This window comes from Ascidiella aspersa, chromosome 3, assembly GCF_963924565.1.
Source record: "Ascidiella aspersa chromosome 3, kaAscAspe10.2, whole genome shotgun sequence".
In the NCBI taxonomy this organism is placed as follows: Eukaryota; Metazoa; Chordata; class Ascidiacea; order Phlebobranchia; family Ascidiidae; genus Ascidiella; species Ascidiella aspersa.
Window position 1 is genome coordinate 13,276,459 of NC_139449.1, and position 10,380 is coordinate 13,286,838.

Sequence of the window (10,380 nt, forward strand, 5' to 3'; positions counted from 1 at the left end):
GATTACGCTTTATAGTTTCGCAGCACGGTTGTGAAAACACTGAGCATAAAAGATCTTATACTTCGCAAAAGCGATACCTTTAATTTGTTTTTTTACGCAAAAGCTGTGTCCAACGTCGGACAAACCCGTAACCCGTTTGAAATAATAATTGATAAAAAAAATGCTTATGGTTCAACCGCCGCATAAACGAGATTACTTGCAAAATTTTACGTGGGTAAACACACTGTAAGAAGGCATTAGGCTTTAGCCTCAATCAGTATCAAATTGTCCTCGGGAAGCTTTGTTCTACGATCTCCGTGTACGTTTCCTGACGCTTAATCAAAGTATGTTTAGGATATACGGCCCGTGGCGTGTATCACTATTTGTTTGACCTGTGTGATAAAAACTCCGTATAATGTTAAGAAGTGCAAGGTGCTCACCGCCGCAACAAACGCGATATTATGAACTCTTTTAAATTTTACGTTGGCTAAACATATTATAGGAAATAAATAAGTTTTCAAGCCGACCCTTTGAAAGTGAAAATTGCTATGACGATTTGTAAGAGATGGCTGTCTCTTGAGACGGTCTTACAGACATAACTTTTTTTAAACTATTTAGCAAATTTACTGATAACATTTTATAATTCCACACTTTATTGAAAACACTGAAAAGAACTGTTTTAAATTCGCAAAAGTGATGACTTTAAGTTGATTTTTACGGTTATGAAAAAGCTGCGTCCAACGTCAGACAAACCCGTAGCCCGTTTGAAATAATAATTGCTTACTGTTCAAACAGCGACAAAAACGCGATATTTTGCAAATTCGGACTAAATTTACTGGGACCGTTGCACTACATGGCGCTGTCCGCTTATTGTATCTGGAAAGGTTTAACTAAATGCTGTCCCAATTGTCTATTCAAGTAAAACGGACAGCAGGTCACTGTGGGTGTCAAAGAGCGTCAAATTTGAAAGCCAAACATTTTACGTGAAGCCTCTCATTGATGCGGGAATACTCGAACACTCAGACTCACTCGATTCTGAAGGAGAATACCTAAAGTATGACCAATTGGCAATAAAATACGACTTTAAACCGAATAACGAAGACTTTAAATCCTTCATTAAAATGTTTGCTGCCTTACTACCCTAATGGGACCACACTGACAATATTTTGAAAAACAAAGTATCTTTAGTTCGACGGAACTTTTTCAAACAAATGTACGGAACTTTTTCAAATATGTGACACTTCAAAGGCTCTTTACAATAAAATTAAGAAGTATGCATCGGTTCCCCCGGAAAAGCAACAAAAAAATTGGGAGCGGGACTTATGCCTTTATGGTAATGTATATAATTTATCAATTGAAACCAAGCTACGCTCGTTTCAAATCAAACTTAACTTACGTGCGATAGTAACAAACGAAGCATTACACCTCCTTCGGGAAAACTGACTCGCACCAATGTGTTTTCTGTCGAAATGCCTCTGAAACTACTTTCGCACATTTTCTAATTGTCTTTATATTCAATGCTATTGGGAATAAATAGCATCTTGGATTTTTTCAAAAATTTTAATTTGACAATGAAGACAGTGATTTCAGAAGAGTTGATCTATACATTGAACAGGGCCACAAGAAAAGATGACAAAGAATGTTCAAGTGACGACGAACAGGAAAATAGAAGAAAAAAGAAAATAATTGCAGATGTTTCCCCCACTGATAAACGTGGCTCCACCAGCAGAAAAAGTGCTAATTCATGTGCATACAGCGTTAAAGATTATGTCATATTTCAATATGAAGAAGAACTTTTTCCAGGAAAAATCACATCTGTTTAAAATTATGGATGCTTAATTCGTTTCATGACAAGGAGTGGTCTCAATTGGAAATGGCCAAAAGATACAGATTCAATACTTTATGACAATGAAGACATTAAACAAAAAATACCCCCCAAAACAACTAAAGTGTTGCATTGGCAGAATTACGAGCTAGATGGAGACATTAATGACATTTCCCAAAATTGTGTGTTGAACTCTGTTTATTGAGTTTTGTGTTGATTAGTTTTTATTGTTGCTTGTTTCTGTTTATGTGGTGTTCATTGCATTGATACGTTACTTGTTAGCTGGCCTGCCTGATATCTATAATTATAACCTTTATAATTTCCCAAGTTTTTAATATTTTAATTTATTCCTGTTAAGATCTGAGCAACCGGTACTATTAAGTTGCGATTTTTATGTTTAATTGAATGTACAATAACTTTGGGCCAATGAAGTATCATTTCGCCAATAAATTCCTAATATAAAATTTTAAAAACACGAACTTGTGAAGCATATATATTCGTTGCCTAATGGCCCTATTAAACCAATAGGCGAGTTGAATAGGTTTAATAGGCGAAATGCGCTATTGTCCCTATTCACCCCAAATTTTGGGGTGATTAGGCATACCGGTTTTCGTGGGATATGTCAAGATATAGAAATGATAATGCAAATCTAAATACGTTTTTTAAAGTTAGCTCAGACATGTGGACATAAAAAAACTTACATTGATACCACAGTTTATTTAGTATCATTTGTAAAATTAACAAAAACAAACAAAACCGTCCCTAATCACCTCGTTTTACGGTATTTAAGATTCAGTAAGTTTAGGTACATTCCCGCGTTTTTTTCCTGGCGCACATTTGCACTTGTCCTTGCAACTTAGAAAATGGTTGGGTAAAAACTATATCGCACAAAATACAAACAAAAATAGATACATCCATCTGTTGTTTTAAAGCAGTTTAATTTTAATTAGATTCTCAGTAGACTATTGTTCAAGCAAACGAAGCATAGAAACTTTAACTTAATGGGAAAAATTGTTTGAATTATTACGTCACAATAAATATCAGACGAATTCCGAATTTTTAGCATGGATTAAATTCAATGTTACCATTTCTAACCAGCAAACTGTTAAACTTCAAGTCGCAGCAAAACACTTCTTTGTACTTTTAGTGATTGTTGACTCTTTGCTTCTAAAGATGAACTACGATTGTAAAAGACCATCTTCCAGGTATTTATTGGAAATACGTAGAAATTTATTTGATTACTTAACGCGGGAATTTGTAAACAACAAACTGCTTTTAAGTATAACAATTTTTGGCGCTCTTTCACTATTGTACGTGAAAAGTTATGCACAAAAAAAAAATAATAATACCGCATACCACAACGCATATTGTTTGGGTTAGGGTTGCGGGTTAGCGTTTGGGTGAGGGTGGGTCAAGTAATATTATGTTTATTATTAATAATAACTTGACCCACCCTCAACTAAACACTAACCCAAACAATATGCGTTGTGGTATGCGGCATTTAAAGAAAAAAAATTTTTTATTAATTTTTACGTACAATAGTGAAAGAGCGCCCAATTTTTGGCGCTGGTCTAGAATCCAACCTCTTTTTTACAGTAACAAAATAAGTTTTCTAAAATACAAACAAAAAAAAAGTATAAATTTGTAGATTTTGTGGTTTTCTAGGGTTATAAGGCCTCCAGGTGGTGGATCAAGCAACATTTTCGGAGTTCCTGAACCAAGTACACAAGCAGCACCTAACAAAAGTAGAAACCCCAACTACCAAAGCAATGTTTTTTCCGCTAATGGAAATGATGACCAAACTAAAATAAATTCCCAAGGTATTAAACCGGATTTTTTTGTAAGAAACACAACTGTATAGCAGTGTAATGTTGTTAATACATTTAAGTTAAAATAAAAATTACTAATAACTGCAGTAGCATGGGTTAAGTATTAAATTTAAAAATATCAAATTTACCTGCACGATGTCTGTAAACTTCATATAAATGGTGATCAGTCACAACAATATAAAAAACTATTTAGAATTTCAAAAGATGCGTTTTTGCCTCTTTCACTAAAGTTGCATGTGAGTGGAAATATATTACTTATTCTGTTCTAAGCCAACATGCCACGGTTCATAGAGCAATGATGCCCAAATGGCAAGTGTGGATCCCAACCTGACTCAGTTTAGTTATCTTTTCCCGACTAATTTTTGAGAATATTTTTACTATAATTCAGGCCTGTATGTTCTCTCCAAATTTATTGTACTTCCTTCTCAAGAAACAAACCTTAGTGTTTAAAATCAATTCCCCACACACTCATTGCTGTTGGTTAAATTAACGAAATACATAAACACTGAGCCAGTTAATAACAGTATAATTGCGATTTGAACTGTACTAGCTTCAGATTTACAGAAGCAAAATGCAAAAATATACATTGTAAACTATTTGTCTGCTAGAATTTTTTTATTTATTTGTTTGTTAATATTACTAAAACCACTAGACTTCCGGGCAATTTAAAGTACCATTGACAGGTATGGTATAAGATATCTGTTTCCAAACAAATATTCCTGAGACATAATCATAATCCTTCAGACATCATCAAGACTTGGTACATTGGCTTGCGTTTTATAATGCCAGACATCAATATTTTTCAATACTGATTTGACTGCACAAAAATCGTTTAATTATACATACATATATATATATATATACATACTATACTTTGTATATTTGAATTTATTTTGTCAGAACTCAGTGATGGTAGCCAAGTATTTTAGTTTAGAGCAGCGGTTCCCAAACTTTTTTAAAAATTTTGCCTGGTGGACCCGTTGCAATGATTTTGATATTTCGCGGCCCTATAAAATTTCAAGTGTCAGTTGACCCATATTTCTTGTAATACACTAGTGCAGTCACGATTCTTTCTCATGTAACAACCTTCGAACTCAGGGTGGTCCACGGTTGACTGCATCGAGGGCCACAATATTTCTTGCATATTCTTTGCGGGCCACATAAAGTAAGCTAAATGCATACCAGGAGCGGATCAACGTTTTTCGTTTGCCCGAGGCATGAAATGTTTTAAGATAACGTCACAAAGTAATATCGAAAGAGAGATACGCTCCAGAAACTTGCTTCTGTCGTCGAACTTGTGCGCAAATAAAATGAAATGTTATGAGACTGGGAAAACGGGTTTGCGGGAAGCGCAAAAAATTTGCGTATTTGACAAAAATTTTAATCAGATGTAGACATCATAAAACACGCTATATTCGAATAATAAAGCATAACAAAAGACAATAAAGATGACAGATAATGTTTAAAACATAGACTAATGTTTAAAAACTTAAAAGACTAATTCTCCTTGCGGACCCTCTGAAACTGCTGTACGGACCCCATTTGGTCCGCGGACCCCAGTTTGGAACCGCTGGTTTAGAGTAATATAAGTATTGTGAGTAAATTACATAAAAATCCTAATTTTGCAGCCAGTTAACTCTTTGATGAACCTCTGTAATAAATATATTTTAAAAGAATCCGGCAAAGTCAAGACAAAGCCAGCCAGCAATAAAGCTAGCAGAACATATGCAAGTTCGATTTTTAGAAAAGACCCAGCAGTTGTGCCGAAACCAGGATCTGCAACATTTAAATCGACTGTATTTAGTAATGCATCTATTGAACAGCAGTCTCGGCCAGGTTAGTTAGGCAGACCTTAGTGTTAAAACACAAATTAAACCCACTTTACTTTTACCATTAGAAACAGCTAGAAAAATTAGCAACATTCCAATGTTTGATCGTGTTTCGCCACGTCCTGCCACAGCACCAACTCAGTCAAGTAATCCGACATCAAAATCAACTGTTTTTCGTTACGCAGAATATCTCACGGAACCTAACCAAGTTCCTGGACAGAAAAATCCAAAAAAAGCAGGTTTTAAATATCATGGTTTTTTCCACAGCTTATTTTGAAAGTAGTAACAATTGATCTAGTTTTTACCATTATGTTGTGCAGGATTCAAACCAGCTAACCCAACAATGTTGTCAAATGTATTTTGTCAACAACCAGATCAGTTGGTTAAAAAACCATCAAGAAAGAACCAAGTGCGCAATAATACCACAAGTACAGTATTTTCACCACCTGATAAGCCACTGAAACCTAAGCAACCTGCGAGTAGAAATTTCACTTCAAACTGGAGTGGACAACCATGTAAAATGAGACCATATAAAATATCCAATTATAGACCAGAAACATTAAAAGGTAGCTCCTGTGAAATTGACAAGGGTCAAAACCATACAGCACCTCTTCTCTCGTCTGATATTCAAGCAGCAATTATGAGTTCAAAGCAGCGTTCAAAAACAAAAATTGATCAATCAAAAGAAAACAATGTGTTACTCAGTGGCCGTTCACCTTGCCTGGTAAACTGGAAACCAAAGCAGTTAAAAAGTGCAACATATTCGTCTACCTGTCTAAATGATACAAGTCATGTTAAGCCTTTACTGTTTTCATGTGATCAAAACTCCTCAGGCATGCGGGTAAATGATCAAAATCAGCACAAGGACATACATTCTAATTCACAAGTGTTTTCATGTGAGCCAACTAACGATTCTCCTATTTGGTCATCTGGCTTCAATCCGTCACAACTGAAATAAATTAAGTCAACTGAATCATGTTTATCTAGTTTAAGTGCAAATGCCTTATTGTATTATTACTATGTGTTCCAAATACACTTAAAATTTTTTTGCTTGTTTTTTTTTTTTGTAATAAACAAGACTATATGAAGACTTGTGTTAGTTACTAAATATGTGACAAGATATGCAGCAAACTGGTTCATTTTATTTTTGGTCATGGTTTCAATTTATTGAGAAAAACTTGTTTTATTTGTTAGTAGCTCGCAGTGATCCCATCACAGGTGAAATAATTGCCAATGCTGGAGAAGAAAAAGAAACTCAATCTGAACAAAATGGTGATAGTCCGGAACAAAAAGTCGAAGAAGACCAAAGTATTGATGAAGAAAAAAAAAATGTCATTGTTGATGAAAATGCTGACCCTCATCTTGGACCAGTTCGTAATTTATCTGGTGTACGATGTGCCCAGCCGCCTGGTGGTCGCTCCACTTTCACTTTTGGTTAAACTGTCCTGTATCCATTTAGGTGTTTTCAGTTGTATGAACTGTTAATTATAAATATTGTAAGTCTTAATATGAATAACACCTGTTCCAAATGCTAAATTTTGCTGCTGTTTATAAATGTAGATTCTCTTTTGTTTTTTAAAAACAACTGTTGCTACCAAGTTTAGTTGAAAATCTTGCTTTACAAAGGTTAGACTTTAGCATTTATTAAACACGACAGCTGTAATCAAAGTGCTTTGCCAAAAATGATGATTGTGGTGGATATGTTAAGTGTTATTTGTAGCAAATTCGTTAAGTTTCATTTGAAGTTTTGCCAAGCTGATCTACTGCAATTACTGTATATCAGACTTGTTTATATGTTTAAAATTTGCATGTCTTTATTTCTAACTTTGGGCAAGTATGTTTAAAATATCGAACCAAAATGTGCAGTCCAGGCATGCACTGTGGCTCTACCATGAAATCAGCTGTATTTCTAATCCAGTGTTTTTTTTTCAAAATGTGATGTCAATTCTGCCTTTAATCTATACTGTAGCAACAATGGAGAAATAAAAAAGTACTTGCCCTAAATCCTTTAAAGCTTTTAATTTTCAAACGCGTTTTGCTAGATTAAATGCAGGTGGGCGATCATAGGCAAGATTGATTTTTGTTGACTATACCTGTGGTGCTATTATGTCATAGCCACTGAACTGCTTTTAGTATAGGTTCAATGTTGAGGACAGTTCCCAGTCCAGTCTTTGTAAAATAGCTCAAGTCCAAGTAAAGTCATTTTTAACAAATATCACGTTTAGTGCCAAGTCATTTGTGACACAGGGCAATTTTATGTCACATCATTTGCATCAAAATGTATATTAAGCTTCTGAAAACGGTTAACACCTTCCATTCTGACCAATATTTTGCATCGCGAACACAAAAAATGAAACAAATAGCTTCATTTTCAAAAATTTAAAATTGGTGGAAAGCAAATGTCGAAAAAAATATTGTAAACCTGCCTTCAAACAAAAAAACGGATTTAAGACTGGTTGCAAGAAGCTTAGTAAATTTAGCGAATGTTAACGAGCGTTAACGAAAACATGAACAAAAATATTTTAGATTTTGCGTCTGTATAGTTCAACAGGTAAGACATGACCACCGTGCTATCTGACTCCACTAAATCGAAACTAAAACAAACTTTCATTGTAATTTAAAGAGCATACTGTCAGGTTATAGATTTATTGTACATTCACATAATCTAGCATATTTCGCTTTCAACAAAAGAGCTTACAGCGCAGTAAAAACACGTGTTGCCAGTAAGGCGTGCATTGTTGACTGTCGTTTTGTAGAATTCGGATACAACTAACGTTGCAGTAAAACAGAATGCGTTGGGGATTAAAACTAGTCAGTTAACGAGCAGAAAACAGGAAATACGCCAGAAAGACTTTAGCAGACTTTTAGCACACGCACAACAAACACAGTACGGCACGGTAAATAACAAATACAGACGCTGGTTTGCTACACGTCCCATGATTTGCAAAGATATCCGACAGTAGTACCAAAGTATGAAAACTAAAAGCCTTCTGTGGTGTGTGTTGGTAAAAAATATTAATTTATGTTGTTATTAGCAGCTCTTCCTAACTTTTTCACGTCTTGGTTGTATAGTTAACTAACCTCATTAAAAGGTAGTGCCTACTAAAATCGTCAACACTTAAAATACCGGTAATTCTTTATCGTGGAAGAGGTGCAAGAACTTTTACTTGAATGTTTATAGACACCCGAAATTGCTCTCATGTTAAAAAGAGATTTACAGAAAAATCCATTGCAATAAATCGATATTCAATTGCTAAAGCATACATTATTCAAACCCGTACATTAATAAAAAAAAATGTGTACCTATAGTATTACTTTTGGAACGTTTGTGCAATACATAGGCCTACCCTTGCACTCGTAATGGGCTTATCCCTAAATTCGTGTTTGGACTTGCACGAATTAAAGCATATGTGTCGCGCGTGGAGAAATCATTATGCTTTTAACGAGGAATTTTTTCGTCTCGTGTTTTTTTTTCTACCTAACTATAGACGCGTTGTGCGTTCTTTGATTCAGACTTCCCTAACTAAAACCCAAAAACGTACCAAATATTTAAAATAATTTGGAATTTTAACACAAAATAATTCGTGCGCAACAACAATATTAAATCGTGATTCACAAGTTTAACGCGTTGATTTCAAACTATTAAGCTCCAAGCACAAAAAGTAAGCGCTTTTAAAATTTATCAAGAGATCTTTCGATCGGCGTTTCAATTTAAATTCGTACACAAAAAAAAATTTACAGACCTTTCGGATTTTAACTTATATATTTTTTTAATATTTTTAAAAGCAGTGTTTTTTTAAGGTGTTTTGGGGGACCGAAACGGTCCCCCAAATTTCTTCAGCGGTTTCCCAAATTTTGGACTTGCAACTTTTTGGTATTTAAATGAAACACTTGCGGTCTCTTAAAACTACTTAGCGGTCACCCAAACCAAACCTTAAAAAAAAACCTGTTTAAAAGTATTTTCATCTGGTTAACGCGGCAGAATCAGTTATTGTAAAAACCATGTTGAACGGCAAATTGCTTTCGCCATAATTCTGCGTGGTGATTTGTCCTCCATAGGCAGCGCTTTTTTCAGCTTGTACCGTACTTCATCAATGGCGTTCCGTATTTTAAGCAAATGCTTTGATGATGCCATGGAGCGTCTCGTGACGTATCTTTCAACGAGATCAGTTCCTCCAACAGCTAGCTTCTTGCAAGTCCCAAACATGACCGCAAGTTCGAAAGAAAGTTTGTTAAGGTCCAAGGCTTCGTTTGTCCAACCAAAGGTTTCGTCCTTAGTTAAATTAATAGCAACGAGCGTTGGAATAGTAGTTGTTGCGGATGATACCAGGACGTAGTATTTTCTGACAAATCTTACCCTTTTTGAAACAAGTTTAAGAAAATTTGCCAAGAAACAACTCGTTCAAGGTACTGCAAAAATAACCAAACGGCTTAATCGCACAACAGATGTTCTTGAACTCTTCTTTCCGCCTTAGGGTAACCCAGATCAACGTGGTTTAACCCTTAATTTAACGCTTAATGGTAGCGAAAAATTTCTATTGTTACTGGTGTTCGGAGACACGTCGGGTCGCCAGTTCAAACTATAGTAGGCGGACAATCAACACTGTCGACAGCACAGCGCTGTCAACACCACAGGACGATAACTGACAAGAGGTCGTTTACAAGCAGATAGGGGGCTTAAGTACACAAAACCCTAGGTTGACCGCACAGAGAAAATGAAATAAAAATATTTTATGCCAGTAAGCACTTTATTTTGGTGCGAGTAGACAATAAATCTGGGGCATAAGCCGATACAGCGTAAATTGCACCGTAAACACAAAAACACTTATAGTCGGTAATTAGTCGTGCGCTCTACAATGTCTAACCACTGACCCGCTGGTCACAAAGTGACCAACCACAGATTTTAATGACCCATTTG

General features: G+C 35.3%; 1 protein-coding gene across 2 annotated transcripts; it reads left to right on the top strand.

Annotated features, from left to right (window-relative positions):
* Positions 1-2,861: 2,861 nt before the first annotated feature.
* On the top strand, positions 2,862-7,509 carry LOC146160288 (uncharacterized). Of its 2 annotated transcripts, none has more exons than XM_083385361.1 (3): positions 2,862-3,009; positions 3,470-3,624; positions 6,660-7,509. In XM_083385361.1, the coding sequence occupies exons 1-3, from the start codon at positions 2,978-2,980 to the stop codon at positions 6,899-6,901; spliced, it is 429 nt and encodes a 142-aa protein (XP_083241487.1). In that variant the 5' UTR covers positions 2,862-2,977; the 3' UTR covers positions 6,902-7,509. The 2 variants fall into 2 exon arrangements, with proteins under 2 accessions (XP_083241487.1, XP_083241486.1); XM_083385360.1 differs by having other exon boundaries at positions 6,657-7,503.
* Positions 7,510-10,380: the final 2,871 nt, after the last annotated feature.